We start from the raw sequence: 19,797 nt of genomic DNA, 5'->3' as shown, positions 1-19,797 counted from the left end.
TTACTCTTACAAGAATTGTGACATGGGTTTATTTATTTGGACTGTCATGTGATTGAAAAAATATCATCTAAAGTTCAAAAATATATTCAGAATACAGAATAAATACCAAAGTCTAAAAAAATAATTAAATGATTAAAATTATTAATTTTAAAATATTAAAATTTAAAATTATTATTAATTATTAAAATTATTTTAAAATGTTGTTTAAAATATAATTAATGCTGTATTTTAACAGAATTACTTCCTGAGACTCTGATAATATTCTGAGAATTCTCAGGATACTACAGAAACAGTAAAAGTAATTCTATTAAAATACAGCAATAATCATATTTTTTAAAAAAAGCTATATGCATTTTTCTCTTTTTTAATTTAAAACATATTGTTAACTTCTTACAGAGGTTTTTAAGCTCATCTTTAAATTAAAATTATGTCCTTGTGGTAGTATTTTCATTATCTTCAATAGTTCAACTAATAGACAATAAATTCTATATCTGCATAAGCTCTCTTCATTGACTTCCCTTCAGCTTAATGCATTCTCAGTTCTCACCCATAGTACAATACCTTTTGATCTCAGTTATTCTTCAAACTAGCCTCTCATCTTCCTTATTTTATAGTCCCAGTCTCTAAAAGAATCATCTAAAAGAATCATCTATTGTTGTTTTGTGTGTTTCCTAAATTAATTCTTACAACTTAACATTTTCAGTTCTTAAAAAGGTCGGTAGTGATCCTCTAATTTCAAAATCCAATGGCCTTTCTCTAATCATCTTGTAACTCTATTAATCACCTCCCTCTTTGAAAATTTTATTGCCTTTGGCTTTATGGACCCCGTTCTTACCTTCGGACTACTTTTGTTTTTTCTCTTTTTCATGCGTTTGTCCTCCTCTTGGATATTTTGTTTTCTCTGGTCTATCCTTGGCTATCTTCTAGTATTATTTTTTTTAGACATACATACGTACACTTGCATATGTACAGAAACATATATTTTATCTTCCTCATAAATATTCTCATTGCTTCTCTAGCTTTATCATCCAGCTATATTCTAGCAATTATTCATAATTGTAATTTCATTTCATCTCTCTCTCTATTCAAACCTATATGCCCAAATGCTTAATTATATGGCCTACAGGCAACACAAAAATGAGAAATTAAAGATAGCATTTATAAGTCATATACCAATATTCTAATACTTTACATATGTTACCTCATTTTTTTTTAAAAGATTTTATTTATTTATTTGACAGAGAGAGATCACAAGTAGGCAGAGAGGCAGGTAGAGAGAGAGAGAGGATGAAGCAGACTCCCTGCTGAGCAGAGAGCCCGATGCAGGACTCAATCCCAGGACCCTGAGATCATGACCTGAGCCGAAGGTAGCGGCTTAACCCACTGAGCCCCCCAGGTGTCCCATATGTTACCTAATTTTAAACCTCACAGCAGTTCTATGAGAAAGATAGTAGTATCCCCATTTTGTAGATGAGTAAATAGGCTCATCGAGGTTAGATAACCTTTCAGGGGTCACAGTATAATTTGGAGACAAAGGTCCAGATTGGACACTAGGGAGTCTGGTTCCAGAGTATATGGTCTTAACCACTACATGTTACCTCTTCTTACCAAAACTAAGCAAGTAGCCCTACACATCTTAGTAGATTCTTTTTTAAAAAATTCTTTAAAATTATTTATTTATTTTTTAAATTTCTTTTCAGTGTTCCAGAATTCATTTTTTATGTACCACACCCAGTGCTCCATGCCAGGCATCTCTGTGTTACATCATAGCTCACTAACTCACATATTTTTTAAAAATATTTTATTTATTTAATAGAGAGAGAGATCACAAGTAGTCAGAGAGGCAGGCAGAAGAGAGGTGGGGGGAAGCAGAATTCCTCCTGAGCAGAGAGCCTGATGATCCCAAGACCCTGACATCGTGACCTAAGCCGGAGGCAGAGGCTTAACCCACTGAACCACCCATGTGCCCTTAACTCACATATGTAATCACAGCCCTGAGTCAGCAAGGAAACAGTTGTATCTAGGATATTTTGTTTAGGAATATGGGAATTATCTAATTCATTTCTGAAAGTGTTCTCTGCAAAGACAAGTGTTGCTGCTTACATAGACAAACCCTCAGATATATGGACTCATTCTGTGTCGCTTGATTCTTTCCATAGTGGTTCTCAAATATTGAGATTTTACTCTAAACATACTTGTAAATTAGCTACTAGTGTCCTTATACCATCATATATGAGGAAGTAGCCTTGGATAAACATTTATCATGTCGGTACCAGTACATTTATAGTAAAACAAGGAGCTACAGCTTATGAATAAGGAAAAAATTTGTGAAAAAGTAGATGAGTATGTGAAATAGTTAAGTGTTGAATGAATATCTGATATCACTAAGAAAATGTGTTCTATTTATTGACAGTTTTAAATTATGACCATTTTACAAGTTGAATTAGTATAATTGGGGGTTGTATAGGTATATTTATGCAATATCTTCATTTGTCAAGCACTTGCAAAAGTAACTTCTGACGTAAAGAAGGATGCCTTTCATTTTATATCTATTTCAAAGTTGAGTAATTGTCAAATCTAAGATTTTTTTGTCTAATGGAGAGTCACTAGTGACCTCCATAATATAAAAAGCACGACCCTTTTTAAGTTTTCATACTGGCTTCTCCAGTATTATGTGACACTATTCCTAACAAAGCTCTCTCCTCCCTCAACTTCAGTGATACTAAATTCTCCTTGTTTTTCTTTTACCTATATTTTACATTTTAAATCTTCTGTCTTGAATCTTCTGTCTCTATGCTTGACCCTTAAATATACTGCTTTCTAAGAGCCTGATCCTCAGTTCTTTGGTTCTTTGCTTTGCCCATTTTGTATGTTGTCCTTAGACAGCCCCATCTATTCTTATGACTTCCATCTAGCACTTCTATGTGATGAATTTCTATGTACTCATCTTACTGAAATCCTTCTAACTCAGACCCCATATGTTCAGTTGTCTCCTGACTGAATTTCAAATTCAGTATTGTCCTTAATTATACTTACCTTCCTTTTCTTCATCCTTATCCTTCTAACTCCAATCACCTCTCCAATTTAACCTGCTTTCTTTTGTATTCCCAGTGCTAGTTAACTTTAGAATTATCTACCAAATTGCATAAACCAGAAACATAATAATCATCTTTGAATCTACTCTTCCTCCTTTCACCATTCCTTCAATTACCAAATCTTACGAATTCTAATTTTGTAGTGTTGTTTTTTTTGTTCATTTGTATGGTATCCTTTTCTTCCACCCCTTCTGCCAATTCTTTGTTTCAGTGCATTGTCATGTCTCATTATTTTGCCATTTTCCTGGACTCTTAAATAGTCCCCTTAAAATCATCTTCCACAGACTTAAACTTCTGAAATGCAGTTCTTGTTACATCACTGCTTCAAATTCAAGAAAGTCTTTCTATAGCTTCTAGGATAAAAGTATAATCTTAGTCTACACAAAATACTTCATCATCTGATGTTGTTTTCTCTGTGACTTAATGTTTCACCACTCTTCTCCTTATTCTTTTTGGTCCAGTCATACTGTATGCAGTTTCCTGAACATTTTATGCTGCTTTATCCTTCTACCTTCATACCTTTGTACATGGCTTCCTCCTGCCTGAACTCCTTCTCCATTTCTTGACTTAATTAATAACTCCCTCTGTATGTTTATATATTTCTTGGTTGGTACTTATTTGACTTAAACCATCGTTTTTCCCAAGTCCTGCTGGGCTAAGATAAAGAAAGACCTTGTTAATATCAACAAAGTACTTAATAAGTTCAACTGTGTGACAGTGTCAATAAAATTTTAAAAGCACACTTTGTCACAGCTAATGGCAGTATGGATAATCTGTCTGAGAATGCCCTGGAGTTGGCAGTTATTGTACTCTATAGCTCTTTGAATTGTGGTCAAACAGATAGATAGATGCTTGCATAGTTTTTGGAGCTGAAAAGTTAAAATAAACAAAAGGTTTTAGCATTTTCTCAATAATTTTATGAAGCTGTTTTGTGTTAAAATAGTTCCCCTCTCATCCACTTAACTAAGAAACTGAATACAATTTTTTTTTGGTAATGATATGTCTCCTGCCAATAAAATTTGACATGTCTAATTACCAGTTACCCATTATATTTTAATCATTTTATTGAGGACAATTAGAGGTTATACAGAAAACCCTAAACAAATGTGGAGCCTTGCCTTTAGAAAGTTTATAGTCTCTTTTGTGATACTTCACACTGTGCATCACATCCCATACCCCAGGATGAGGACAATAACATCCTGTGACTAAAGAATGTAAATGATTAACCATGTAGAAATGGGGATCATTGTAATGCAAATGAAAAACCTTACTATTTTTAGGGATTAGAAATCAAAATTATGGTCCTAGCTTATCGTATTTATTAATAATGGAGAAAAGTCACTGACTTACTATGAACTTTAAATTTTAATTTTCATGGAAGCTTTATTTAAATCAGGTTTGGCAGACCATTTTGAAACTTAAAGCTATTAAAAAGAAACTAAGCAAGAAAAAGTCTGGATAGTGGACTTCGTGATATTCAATGCAAGGGCACTTGTTTTCTTTCCAGTCCAAGGAAAAATGTTACTCAGTAATGCCAGATTTGTACATTGTAGTGTTGTAGAAAGAATTGAAAACTAAAAGTCATGAGATATAAGTTCTAGTCTTATCTTTATGGCTTATTATTAGCTATATGATCCTGGGCAAATCAACTAATCTTTCTAGGTTTTCAGTTTCTTTACCTTTAAAAGCACATCGAACCAAAGTATTTAGTATTTTTGAGTAGCATTCTGCTTTAAAATCACGATTCTTCATTTTCTTTTTTTTTTTTTTTTTAAGATTTTATTTATTTATTTGACAGACAGAGATCACAAGTAGGCAGAGAGGCAGGCAGAGAGAGAGGAGGAAGCAGGTTCCCCACCAAGTAGAGAGCCTGATGTGGGGCTTGATCCCAGGACCTTGGGATCATGACCTAAGCCGAAGGCAGAGGCTTTAACCCACTGAGCCACCCAGGCGCCCCAGTTCTTTGTTTTCTATATCTGGGGTTAGATTTTCTTTTTCTTTGAAAGCATACTGAGTTTTCATTGTAAGCAGACAGTAATAATTTTAAAGATATATATGCTTGGAAGTTGAACTTACCAATTATCAAGACTTCATTATTAGGGAATGAATTTTGTACTCCTTTGGAGCCTATGTTTTAGATATTAGGCCAGAAGAATTATTCATTAAAGTCTCCAGTACAGTGCTATCCAATTAAGGTTTCTGCAGTATCCAGTATTTGTGGTGTCCAGTATGGTAGCCAGTAGACACATGTGGCTGTGGAACACTTGAACTATTGCTGGTGTGACTTAGCAAGTGGATTTTTCCTGTTAGTAATTGTAATTAAGCTAAATTTACATTGTGAGTAGTGGCTCTGGATTGAACAATGTAGCTCTAGTGTGTGTGTGTGTGTGTGTGTGTGTGTGTGTGTGTGTTTGCATGCATATGTATGCTGAATAGGAAGTGGGGTGGCAGGAATAAAGGAGAGTGAGAGACCATTATTCTGGATAATAGGATGCTGCCCATACTTCATGAAATGGAATGTAACACATTTCAGGAACTGTTTTCTACCTTTCCTGTTTTTTTTGTTTCGTTTTTTTTGTTTGTTTTGTTTTTTTTGTCCATTTGCATTTTATTATGAATTTTGATAACTACTTTGTCTTTTTAATAGAGATATGAATGACATATACAATATCCATTTTATATACTAGACAGTATATTGTTAAAATAATTGTATGCTGGACTTTCTGGGTGGCTCAGTCTGTTAAGTGTCTGCCTCCCATCCCAAGATCAAAGCCCTGGACGACCTCCTTGTTCATCAGGGAGTTTGCTTCTCCCTCTCCCCCTCCCCCTGCTCCTTCTCTCTCTCTCTCACTTACTCACGCTCTCTCTCAAATAAATAAATAAAATCTTTAAAAAACTAGTTGACTATTTTTCTAATTAACTTACAGTTTCAAAACTGGATATTTCTAGTACATTAAACATGATGCAATAGTTAAATTTTCTTATCTTACCCATCCTTAAAATCTTTTGTCATGTGAATCTATGAATGGAGTTAATGAGCCATCTGGATTATACTACTTAATTATTCTGTATTTGGAGTAAAACGATATGTTTGAGAATCGTGAGTTTCCCCCTTACTGTGTAACCATATATAAGTTACCTGCTTTGAGCCTTAGCTTCATCATCTGTAAAATAAGGATAATAGTAATACTGGTTTTTATTAGGATGAGACTAGATGGTGAATTATATAAAGCCTCTAATACTGTTTGTATAATAATGATGATGATGAAGAAAATAGTTTGGGGTTCTGTATTTAACTATGAATTCAGATTCTACATAATGGGTATTTAGTGTTTGTAATTTAATAATGATATATTCTGACATTGAAACTAATTATATTTTTAAAATTTAATTTTGTATTTGTAAATGACAATTATTTTGGTTTTGGATTGATTTTATTTCTGTCCTCTAAAAAGGACAATGATTATGTGGTAGCATGAAGGAATGGAGATAATTAAGGTATTTTTTTTGTTCTCCACATTAAAATATAAATATTTCTATAAAAGAGTATCACTTTAGGGGCACCTGGGTGGCTCAGTTGGTTGGGCATCTGCCTTTTGCTCAGGTCATGATCCCACGGTTTTGGGATCAAACCCTGGGTGGGGCTCCCTGCTCAGGTGGGAGTCTATTTCTCCCTCTCCCTCTGTCCCCCTGAAAACCCTCCCCTTGTGTTCTTTGTCTCGCTCTCTCTCAAATATATAAATAAAATCTTTAAAACAAAAGGAGTATCACTTTAGGAGAAAATGTTGGGAAATGACATGATGGTATAACTATTCTGCTTATCTTATTTGTAATCAATTAGATATCTGTTAGAATTTGATAAACAATAAATAGTACATTGATAAACCATTGCCATTACCTGTTTAAAATACTGGTTTCAAGGTGTATCCCAACTTTTTTTTTTTAGCATTCAGTTATATATTTATACATCATAGGTAAAATAAGTAATAGCATTAAAACATTTCACATTAAATGTAAAGTTATTTTTATGTTGATACATTCATTAATATTATTGACTTACTATACCATCTTTTAATCTAAATACTTTGTATAAAGGTACAATTCTAGGGGCGCCTGGGTGGCTCAGTGGGTTGAGCCGCTGCCTTCGGCTCAGGTCATGATCTCAGGGTCCTGGGATTGAGTCCCGCATCGGGCTCTCTGCTCAGCGGGGAGCCTGCTTCCCTCTCTCTCTCTCTCTCTCTGCCTGCCTCTCTACCTACCTGGGATCTCTCTCTGTCAAATAAATAAATAAAATCTTTAAAAAAAAAAAAAAAGTACAATTCTAAGATTCATTAACTTGTTTCTTATGGAAATGTTCTCTTGTAGAGTATTAATACAGGCCATTAAGCTAGAATATCTTCTGGTAAAAACAGTCCTAGCAGAGGGCAACTTTTCTCTCTATAAATTTTGGATTGGACATGTGGTTTGGCTTGTTTGGTCATGTCATAGTTGTAACGTTGAACAAGGATCATTCAAGCAAATGGGACGATAATGTAGCTCTGGACATGTATAGTATATAAGCTTATATCCCAGCCTATTTTCTTGCAGTAAATAGAAAGGTTAAGTGATCTATTAAGGTATACATGTCATAGTAACTTATCTGAAATGTCTTTTAAGATAATACCTGGTTTTGGGGTGTCTGGGTGGCTCATTGGGTTAAAGCCTCTGCTTTCGGTTCAGGTCATGATCTCAGGGTCCTGGGATCGAGCCCTGCATCGAGCTCTCTGCTCAGCAGAGAGCCTGTTTCCCCCGTCTCTCTGCCTGCCTCTCTGCTTACTTGTGATCTCTCTGTCTCTGTCAAATAAATAAATAAAATCTTTAAAAAAAAAAAAAGATAATACCTGGTTTTGGCAAGTATTTAATCAGTGGTCTTAGTGTTTCGTACTGACATTTGAGCATTCATAGGCGTTGGACTACATTGTTGAATTATGTTTTAGATATCTAGTAAAGTTAGAAACAACTTCAGTCATCACTTTTAAAGCATGCAGCTTTTGATTTTTGAGCCTGAATATGAGGTAGATGGACAAGTCTCCCTAAAGCCTGCTTAGATGCATAAGATATTCATAAGATAATAGATATATAAAAAAGAAATAAACCTTTTAATCTTTTCTTTCTACTTGAAAAAAAATATAATGATAGATCTGGACAAGTCAAGTCAAAATACTTTTGAAATATTTTCTTTTGCTGATTTTTTTCTCATACTAACTTTTGATTTTTTGTGTCTCCTTCTATATATACTTGATATCTTTACTAAATCTGACATTTTCAGGAGTCCCTTCAGAGTTAGCTCTTTGAACATTGTACAGTTTGCTCATTGCTTACTTCTTTTTATTGCATGCTTTTAAGAATAATCAATTTTATGTGCAGCTCTTCAGTCAATCTATTAGATAGTTGCCTTAGACTTGAGCAGCATTTCCCAAAAATGCTATCAGGAATAATGTATGGATCACCTGGCAATTAGTATTTTGTTGATTCCCTTCTAGCTTGCAATTACCAGGAAATAAGTCCCCTTTTATAATAGGGAAACTCAGTATCAGAAGGTAAGAAAAACCAAACCTTTCTGACAGTGTCAATGTAATTAATGAATCACCTTCACTTGAAAACAAGCCCTTACCTTCACTTTGTCATGCAATGTACATTGGTGCATTGGTGTCACAGTGCTTTTTAGTTGATTTTAATTCACGTGCACTCATTTTTATACTTGGTAAATTAATTCATCTTAATCATATATTTTAGTACTCTATATTTTTTGCAAGTCCATCCCAATAATAGGAGGGAGACAGTATAAATTAGTGTAATAATTTCTTTAAGTTTTCACTGTTCTCTGTTTAGTATCAGGGTACTTGTTTTGGTTTATTTTAGAAAAGTTTATAATCATACGGAATTGAGGCCAAGTTTATTCTCGGGACAGTTGGATAGGAAAGATCCATTTTATGCTATTTTTAAAGGGCTCTATATGCAGATCTTTCGAACTTTGAGTTTTTCAGAGTTTAATATTCCTTCATATTATTTAACAAATCATACCAATACTTGACCATCCATCATAACACCATTAGAATTATTCTGGGCATTAGAAAGTGACTTTTGTTGTTTAAGCTGTAACGTCATAATAATCCTTATACTTGTATAAATATTTATATTTCTTCTAATATTTTATTGTATATGTGTGTATGTTTTTAGTGTATAGAAAAGCAATGATCTGAATGCACTAAGTAAATATTTCATTACTTAAAATAATTTTAAACAAATTTTGCTTTCTAAATTGCAGGTGGCCTGCATGCAGTTTATAAATGCCCTTGTCACTTCACCTTACGAGCTTGATTTTAGAATACATTTAAGGAATGAATTCCTACGTTCAGGACTAAAAACAATGTTACCAGTAAGTTGAATGTGCACATTAATTTTGCTGATGAACTTTTTAACCTTTTTCTCTCTTTAGATGAAATACTTGCGACAGATAAATGTTCCTTGCTATATATTCTTTGTATGGCATTAGACATTTTGTAAGCTTTTCTATTTTACAGTAGTATCAGTCTTTATATACAACTGTTGAATTCAGAATTCAGCTAATGTGTCCTCAAGTGATGTGTCTGTTCTGTTTTTTTTTTTTTTGTTTGTTTCTTAAACTTGAAAGGGAATTTCTTTTCTTTGAATTTGAATACTGAGAACATAAAAGACTACCACTTTTTGGTTTTCTGCAGCTTCAATGTTCATTTAAAAGTTTTTGCTTTCCTCTTTGATAATTTAGACTGGTACCATTTATATTCAGCATAATTATTTCTAGAATTTTGACCAGTATATTCTAGATATTTAGGCATGGTATTCTTGTTACACTGCTATAGAGACTTTTCTAAAAAGTTTTATTTCTTAAATTCTATGTGTATATATGCTCTAATTATGATACTGTTAAAACATATTGAAATAACTTTACAGGCTTCTTCTGAGATAAATGAGCACACTTATTTTATAAACACAAATATAGCTAAAGTGACTTTGTATTTTATTTAGTATGTTAATGAAGAGGGATTTTGTTTAAAACCATGACATTGTTAAGAGACATGTAAAGTTTAAATAGTCTCTTCATTTAAGCTATTAGGGAACACCTGAGAAAAAAGACGCAAAAGGGAATAAAAAAGAAAACAAAATAAATGTCAAGTGACCACGTATATAATACTTAGAGTACTAGAAATGTCAAAATCAGGGAAAATTTCCTGGTGAGAATCAGATTGTATCATGCATCTGTAACTGTGTTCTGATAGTCTTAACTGAAAGTAGTTGAAACTCATCATCATAAAATGTATCCTACAGTGGATCTACTGAAACCCACTTTGATAAGATGTAGGATTTGATCTATCTGGTTTTAGAAAGTTTTGTGTCAATTACACTTGGAATGGTACTTTAATCCATGACTTTAAAAAACAGGGAATTGGTTTCAGTGGATCAAAGCAATATTTTAAGTGACCCTTATGAAGGTTCAGTATGCAATTAACTAGGCACATCCACTAATTATGGTGTGTGTAACACATTTATTCTTGTGTTGTCACAAATCTTTCCTCATGAAAAGTCTGTGGCCTTAGGTAGCTACACGTAATGTTACAATCTTGATTCTAGTGTGGCTTTTGAATTGCCTACTCATTGGTTTCCATGCTTGTTCTCACTGGGGTGGTCCTCATTTTCTGGGAGACTATCAATGTCTTTGGACCTTGCTGAACACAGGGGCTCCTTAGCATCCTGTGTTCATTTACTAGTATGCCACATATTGTGCTTTTACTCTTTCATCTTTTATTTCCCTTTGTTTATTTATAATTGGATATTCATTTTCTGCCTTATACTACTGAATGTTTGATCAGAAATACTGTTACTCTCATTTTAATTTATTTGAGTTGTCCTCTTCTCAGAAAGAGAATGAATGTTAGCTCTTATTCCTACCTTTAACTTTTCTTCTTTATTCATCTTTGCTGGGTTCAGTGGATTCATGGTATATTTCATTACACTGACAGTGAAGATTTTGCATCTGTTTTTCTAAGCTACACTTTTCCATTGGCACCATAGCTGTATATGAAGCCTCTTATGGCACCAAGTACATCTTAATAAAAGCATTCTTCATATATGTATCTAGTTAGATTTTTCTTTCACCGTCATATCTCTTCAATATGACCTGATTCCCAGATCTCAGTGATTCCTCAGCAAGATAAAAGTAGGAAGTGTGTTGTGTCTGCCTTCAAAAATTTTGGAATAGAACCTACAAGGATTCTCAATTTTTTTTTCTCCCTAAGACAATGGAGCAAAATATGGTTACATGTAGTCCTGGTTCTCAACTAAAGAGGTCGGACATATGCCCCTAAAGAGAATATATCAAAATCTTATTGAGGGTAAGGCAGAGATGTTTGGTTTGAAAAGAAAACGAATCCTCCCCAGGTACTTCTTAGATATAAGATGAGAATCAGAATTCAAGCAGATAGACCCAGAAGAGTTAGAGATTTTTTCTTTAATACCATAATTTTCACAACTGATGTTGTTCTTATAGTTTTATTTTGTTTTTAATGTACACTAGATGTACCTGGCATGCCAGTTATTATCTAATGAAATCACAATTTAATTTACTAAATACTTAAGTTTAAACCACTGGAATTTAGATAGCATTAAGCATCTGTACACATGCATGGAAGCTTAATAATCTATTCATAGAGAGTCTTCAACAGGAGGTATTACTTAATTTTCTAGAATCTATAATAGTCAAAGCAGCAAAGTAGATGTGGCTAAGGCTAATACAAACTGTTGATACATGATCAAAAATTAGACCTATCTGGTTGTATGGAAGTGTTGAATCATTATATTGTGCATCTGAAACTATTATTATACTGTATGTTAATTAACTAGAATTTGAATAAAAGCTTAAAAAAGAATTATTCCTCTCTGGAATCATCATTAAGTGTTAGGGAAGAATCATTCTTAGTATTTTAGTAACTCCCGAGATCATAATAATAATATAGTACAGTAGAACTTTTTTCTTTTTTTTTTAATTTAACTTAATTTTTTTTCAGTGTTCCAAAATTCATTGTTTATGCACCACACCCAGTGCTCCATGCAATACATGCCCTCCATGATACCCACCACTAGGTTCACCCAATCCCTCACCTGCCTCCCTTCCAAAGCCCTCAGTTTGTTTCTCAGAGTCTCTGATTTCCAGCAATAAGAATCCTCAAGACAAGGATGATTATTTTAATTATATTCTGTAAAAATTTATTTTCTCAATTCTCCCATCTCCATTGATAAATTATGATGTTTAAAGGGAATTTATACTTTATTTATATGGAAAATTCTTTTAAAAAAAATCTTTTCATAAATATGCTTTAGTTATTTGGGATTAGTGAGTTGTTACATACTATACAGTGATTATTTATTTATTTATTTATTTATTTGACAGAGAGAGATCACAAGCAGGCAGAGAGGCAGGCAAAGAGAGAGGAGGAAGCAGGCTCCCTGCTGAGCAGAGAGTCCGATGCGGGGCTCGATCCCAGGACCCTGAGATCATGACCTGAGCTGAAGGTAGCGGCTTAACCCACTGAGCCACCCAGGCGCCCCTATACAGTGATTTTTAAACTAGTATTTGCTCTATAGTTAACTCATAGTGATTTCTTGTGAAGTTTTCTCCCAATTGCCTTTATAAAAAATTTTTTTTTTCTTTTCAGCATAGCAGTATTCATCTCCAACTGCCTTTTATTTAGTGAAATAAATATAGAATGTATGAGGTAGATTAAATATGTGAAGGAGCAGGAAAGTAAGAAATCATGTATGTAGGCATCCTGTAGGCAGCAGGCATCTTTATTTTAAAATACCAACCAACTTTTCTTATTCTGTTGAAAACTCAATTTTGATTTCTTGACTGGTAATCAGTCATATACTAGTAATGGAATTTCCTTTGAAGTACACTGTATTATAGAGATTTAATTATATGTTTTAGGGACTCTGTCAACAGTGTTTCATATCCGCACAGTAGTTCTATTGAAAAATAAAAAACCCTGAAACATATGTATAATATTTCACATAATTAATAGTTAATAATACGGTAATTCAGTAATGTTATGATATTCTACAGTTTAAAGTATAAAACCTTAGTGATGCATTTCCATTTCCTTTTATAGAATGTCATTTTTATGCTATAGAAAAACTTAATTGTTTGTTTCATTAAGAATTTATGGATACATTTTTCAAGGTTTGATATTTGACTCAAAGTTAGCTTTATGTGTATGTATGCATATATATTTATCATAATGGAGATTATTGATAAATAATATAAGATTGCATTTATAGTTCTGTGTTTTTATATTGTGCTATATTGGTTCACATACTATGTATCTATATTTATTTTATAACTAATGTGTTGTCCTAATTAAAAGCAGTTAAACATTTAATCATTTATTTTCACAAAAAATATTTTAATTATGCAGTTTGATTCCATGTTTTATAATGTTTTGATGCTAATTAAATGGCCGTATTTAAATTAGATTTTTCTGAAAGTGTTCAAGATTTGTAGTGAGCATCTATGAAAGAACATACTATGCTAGAAGAATAAGGAAAAATCCATATTGTAAAATTTGTTAACAGTTACTTCTTCAAAGATCAGCATATTAGGTGTGTCTGGCTTTTGCTCTTGTCCAACTGGAGTTCTGAAATTGTCCAATAATATACCCATCAATGATAGATAATTTTGCATTCCAGTAGATTTAAAAGTGGAAAACTAGGGGGGGATGGGGGTTGGGTAATTGTACCCACTCAGCCCTTGGCAGAGAGAGGGGATGCCAGGGCCATGGACATAGGGCCTGCCCCTCCCCCGCCACCTCACAGCCTGCCCCTTCTTTCCTTCCTTCCTTCCTTCCTTCCTTTACTACTTTGACATGTGCCTGCTCCTGGAATTTCAATAAAACCCAGTTTGGGTCAAAAAAAAAAAAAAAGTGGAAAATTAGACTTAAAGCAAGTTACTAAAGAGGGAACTAAGTGTAAATACATTTTTTGTCATATATTTTATATGAAATTTATAGAAACATACTAATAAGTATTTTCTTATGTTCTATATATAAATTATCAGTAAACTATTATGTGAATCTTAGAAAAAATCTCGAAATTGCATAAATATTCATTTGGCTTTAGCCAAATGTAATGATAGCCATTACATCTCCATTTATAGTTGTTCTGTTGAATAAAAATAAGACATAAGAAATGACTCCAGTTTTGTTTTATTGACCTAATTTGAAGTACACCATGCTTGCATTTCCTTTTAGAATTCAAGCTCAACTCTGAAATCCTAGTCCCACTTTCATAATCACCCTTGAGCATCCACAGTGGGGATTATCGATTTGGGTTTTGAAAGCTGCAACTTAATGGACACATATTAAAAGATATTCCAGGTGATATCTATTAAGCCCAGCAATCTCTAGTGTGGCATGCTTCCAAAGATTTTGTTCAGTCTATTATTTTAAAAATTATCAGAGGTTTGTAATGCATGTGCTCATAATGTACTACAAAAACAAATCTTTGATGCCCAAGTTGGTATTTTGTGATTCGGTTAAGCAAAAATGAAAAGTGGGGGAGGAGGCTAGTCATGCAGCTTGATAAAAAAATCCTGACACCTTTTGCTTCAAAATCACAAAATACCATTTAAAATAAATCTCTTTATATAACTTTCTACGCCATACTTGGGACTGTTGTGCTTGAATATATCCTTGCATTTATTCTTCATTAATACAATTGATCTGTATTTACATTTTTTGCCAGAGGCATATGTGAATGTTCTAACTGCATGAGTTCTTTTGTGATCTTTCATTAGTGTATTCAGTCAAAAACAACATTCAGTTTGGGTTGTTAGCAATTATTTTTTCCCCCTTTGTAAAAGTGATTGTTAATTTTTAATGTAAATAATCAAAATCTGGGGCATAAGAAGAAAATGCAATGAGGTTCATTTATTTTAAAATAGGAATATACATAGTACACTTAATTTCTCTCAGAAAACTAAAGTGCCTGGGTCAATATAAAATCGTTTTTGTGTTTGTAAATGAATAATAGTATCTGTGTTTTATTACCAAAATACGGTATTGTCAAACTGTTACTCATCTGTTAAGTTTTATGTTTATATTAGGATCTAAAGGAAAAAGAGAATGATGAGCTTGATATTCAGTTGAAAGTATTTGATGAGAACAAAGAAGATGACCTAAATGAATTATCACACCGTCTCAATGATATTCGAGCAGAAATGGAATATCCTTTTGACAAACCACAAAAATAATTTTGAAATTTTTTGAAAAAGAGATTTGTGGGTGATTTTGTGACCATTATTAGAATTTTGGTCTGCCAGCCCAATTTTTATTCATTTATTTATATTAGTACTTCACTATGAGGCTGTCCTTGAGATTCATGTTGAGGAACTGGCAGAGTGTCCTGATGATTTACACAAATTATATTGAAATCTGCACAATGACTTGCTGTATTATCTATATATTCAGCTGAGTGGTCTTGAATAGATAAGAACCTAAGGCATATACGTCATGTATAAGAATTTGAGGGGAAAAGTTCGCTGAGTTCATATGTAACTATAGGTAGTATACTTCTTCAGTTCGTTGAAATGTACTCAAATGGTTTTAGAAATATTATTCAATTCAAATAAATGCCTTATTCTCAATCCAACAATTTTGGTTCCTTGGCAAAAAAAAAAAAATGTTTGGATATAGTATCTGACTATATCAAGGCTGTCTGATAGAAGCATTTGAGTCAAATACAACTAGTGTATAATCTTCCTATGGCAATGATTTTATGTGAAATGATTTTAGATCTAAAAGATGGTTGTCGTCAGCATTTCTGGCTATTCGTTTCACACTCCATAAATTTCTTACTTATGGCTTTTGGGGAGCTTAGGAAATACTTCAGAACTACGATAAACTTTGAGATGGAATTTTTCTTTAATTCTTCTTCCTCTTCCTCCCTGAACTGCCATACCCTCCAAAACAAACAAACAAAAAAAAACCTGCTGGAATATTTCTCACCTTGAAACTCCTATAGTACTTTCTATCTTATTTATGTACACTTTTGTGCTCCTATGAGATTGAGGGCAGAAGTCTTAGGTTTCATCTTTTTCCTCCAGTGCTACTATTGAAGTATCTTATACATAAGTATTGGATAAATGTGTGTGCAATGGATAACAATGTCATTATTATAAGGAATCAATGCTAGTAATTCCTTATCCATCATTAGTGACTCTAGTCTACAGTCATTTCTATAATATTAAATGCTTTCTATAGGCATATATATCTTGCTTCCTTGCTTTGTATACATTTATCTTATAATCAAACTTCACCATAAAGCTATTTTGGGTTTCATTCTGTAACCATTTAAAAGACCTTATGAGACTTTAACACAACACTTTTACATGGGGTCTAAGAAATAATCTATCATATACTTAATTCTACTTCAGAGAAAATGTTGACATTTCAGATTATTTTTAAGACTGTTGGATTATATTTCCTTTCCCACCTTTCTTTTACATTGATTTTCCAGGTCCTCACTTTTATTATAAAAGTGAATCCAGTTTTAAAATTTGTTGTCTCGTTTATTAAAAGCATCTAAACTTTTTCCAGTCTTTTGTATCCTATGAAAAATGATTCAAGTTCTACTGTCTTTACTTTCCGTTTTTCTAAATAATGAAATACAGATAAATGCAGACAATAACAATTTCACATCTAGTAAATATTATTTCAGTATAAAATAAAACTGGTTTGTGATATTTAAGCAGTCCATAGAATGTTTCATTACATTCAGTATTATGTGGTGGTGAAAATAGAGGAGTCGTGGCTTACATGAATAATATAGGTCCTCTATCACAGCCACAGGATGATCAAGAGGAAACCGTTTTCTCTAATGGCATTGCTGTTCCAATCATACCAGTTATCATCTGTAATTTGTAATAAGTAACTGATTGCTTAAAATTTTGACGATTAAATGGTCTTGGAAATATTCTTTAAGCTGTTTCTCTCATTAAAAGGTTAAAGTTATTCAATAGGCTAAATATATTAATGTAAAGTTTGAAATACTGGATCATGGAGTTGAAGGTTTAGAAACAGTAAGGGAAACAAAATAGTACTTCAGTGTTTTAAAAAAATGACGCTGCTTTTGTTATGAATGAAACTTTCATCAAGAGCTTTAATTTTTTTCCTTTACTTACTTTCACTGATATGAATGAAGTGTATCATCTTCTATATAACATGTTGAAGGACACTGCTGCTGAAAATTACTTATTATCCATTCTACAACATTTTTTGCTCATCAGAAATGATTATTATATCAGGTAAGAAGCAGATCTGAGAGTACTAGAATTTGTGTTATTTGAATTTAGTATTTAAGGGAAACTAATAATGTTTATTAGTGACTCTAGTATACTTATGTAGACTACTAGGTAGTGTATGCATATATATGTACATCTATAGTGTATAAGAGTTTGATGACTTTGCATAGCATTTTTTAAAAGATGTGAATTTATTTTTAAATCGGCCAGAAGGATTTATTTATAAAACTGGGTACCCCTATGATAGGACATTCTGTAGCAAAGAACCCAACAGATTTTACTGAACTTATGGTGAATTTTCTTTGCTAGATAATGATAACGTAGAATAAGCACTGAAGTGATTGTAGTGGAACTTTTAAGTTCATGTACATTTTATTTTATTTTATTTTTAAAGTTCATTTACATTTTAATAAGTTAGGTTTTACTTTTATTTCTCCTTTCTAGTATTTATTTAATAATAGATGTGATTTTAGTTAAGAAGATAATACTGATATTTCAGCTTTATATCCAGTAAAGTAATTCTTCAAGATAAATGATTATGATGATCAATAACGTTAGGAGTTTCAGAGTCTGGTAACTGCAAATAGATCTGAAAACCAGAACGATAAAAAAAGGTTTCTGAGTGACTGAAATTATCTATAAGCTGTGGTCATGATCTTATACTTAACTATTCAAGAGACTTTTAGTTGTTCTTCATACTCTAATATGCATGAAATTCTGGCAACCTAGGTTCTCTGATTTCTCAAAATTTGTTTGATTTAATGATTAAATGGTAAAGGCAAGCTACCGGGGGTCAGATATAGTTGTAACAGAGATGACAGTTTTAAGGTTATATAGAAAGCTATTATAGTTCAGACTTGTACAATAATTTATGGCCATCATGATGTTACAGAGATGTAGAAAAATGGTTAGAATATTTAATTGTATACTGTTTTTGTAAAGCAGAAAAGATGGAAATTAAAATGTTTTCTAATGTTCTGGCAATTAAAGGGGTACTGTGACTATGGGCATATAGGGAAAAAATTTTCGTGAAACCATCCATTTCTCAGTAACCTTGAATAGTATAAGAAGTTACTCTAATATGACACCTTTTTCATCCTGAGAACATCAATGTGGGCTAGAAGTGTGACCAGCTACTTTAATTATACTTACAGATAATTAACTTGGCCTCAGAGAGAACACTTGTGTTTTCCTTGTTTATACAAAAGGTCATTTACTAGGCTGATTATATTCCAATATTATTTATGCTAGAATTGTTGATGACTTGAAAAAGCCTAAAATGGCTTAATATATGTTGCTATTTATTCTTACTCTTGAGGCCAACCTCATGACAGAAGACATATAAGAGCAATTAGACTGTTAGGCTTTGCAAACTTTTAGTAGGTTGGCTAGTTATTAGCACACTAATCTTAAGGATGTTTATGTCAAAATTTGTCTGTACTAGTATTTCTTTCTGATGTCTCTTTGTTGAATTTACTAAATTTTCCCTAAATTTTAATGATAAAAATGCCTTTTAAAAACTTGAAATATGCAAGTAGTTATTTTTAAATAATATTTTATTTTTTATTAACATATAATGTATTATTAACCCCAGGGGTACAGGTCTGTGAATCGCCAGGTTTGCACACTTCACATCATCACCATAGCACATACCTTCTCCAGTGTCCATAACCCAACCACCCTCTTCCTACCCCGCCCCGGCAACCCGCAGTTTGTTTTGTGAGATTAAGAGTCTCTTACAGTGTATCTCCCTCCCAATTCCATCTTGTTTCATTTATTACTTTCCTACCCCCCCAAGCCCCCCACATTGCCTCTCAACTTCCTCATATCAGGGAGATCATATGATAATTGTCTTCTCTGATGGACTTATTTTGCTAAGCATAATACCCTCTAGTTCCATCCATGTCCTCGCAAATGGCAAGATTTCATTTCTTTTGATGGCTGCATAGTATTCCATTGTATATACATACCACATCTTCTTTATCCATTCATCTGTTGAAGGACATCTAGGTTCTTTCCAAAGTTTAGCTATTGTGGACATGCTGCTATAAACATTCGGGTGCATATACCCCTTGGGGTCACTACATTTGTATCTTTAGGGTAAATACCCAGTAGTGCGATTGCCGTGTCGTAGGGTAGCTCTATGTTCAACTTTTTGAGGAACCTCCATGCTATTTTCCAGAGTGGTTGCACCAGCTTGCATTCCTACACTGTTGGTGGGAATGCAAGTAGTTATTTTTGTTGTTGTTGTTGTTTTTCAAATAAAGAATTTATTTATTATTTTATTTTATTTCTTTTCAGTGTTCTAGAATTCATTGTTTATGCTCCACA

At 32.9% G+C, this 19,797-nt stretch overlaps 1 protein-coding gene across 7 annotated transcripts in view; it reads left to right on the top strand.

Moving 5' to 3' along the window:
• The window catches only part of DIAPH2 (diaphanous related formin 2), a 980,096-nt gene that overhangs the window by 276,864 nt on the left and 683,435 nt on the right, over window positions 1-19,797 (top strand). For all 7 annotated transcript variants that reach the window (XM_013047536.2, XM_004775974.3, XM_013047535.2 and 4 more), the window contains 3 exons: window positions 9,403-9,513; window positions 15,271-15,389; window positions 17,353-17,469. In XM_013047536.2, the coding sequence (XP_012902990.1) occupies window positions 9,403-9,513; window positions 15,271-15,389; window positions 17,353-17,469 (347 nt within the window). The remainder of the gene's footprint in view (window positions 1-9,402; window positions 9,514-15,270; window positions 15,390-17,352; window positions 17,470-19,797) is intronic.

This window comes from Mustela putorius, unplaced genomic scaffold (genome assembly GCF_011764305.1).
Source record: "Mustela putorius furo isolate JIRA1106 unplaced genomic scaffold, ASM1176430v1.1 tig00003846_pilon_pilon_pilon, whole genome shotgun sequence".
Lineage (NCBI taxonomy): Eukaryota > Metazoa > Chordata > Mammalia > Carnivora > Mustelidae > Mustela > Mustela putorius.
The sequence above is the reverse complement of the archived record's forward strand: the minus strand, read 5'-3'. Positions and strand labels throughout refer to the sequence as shown.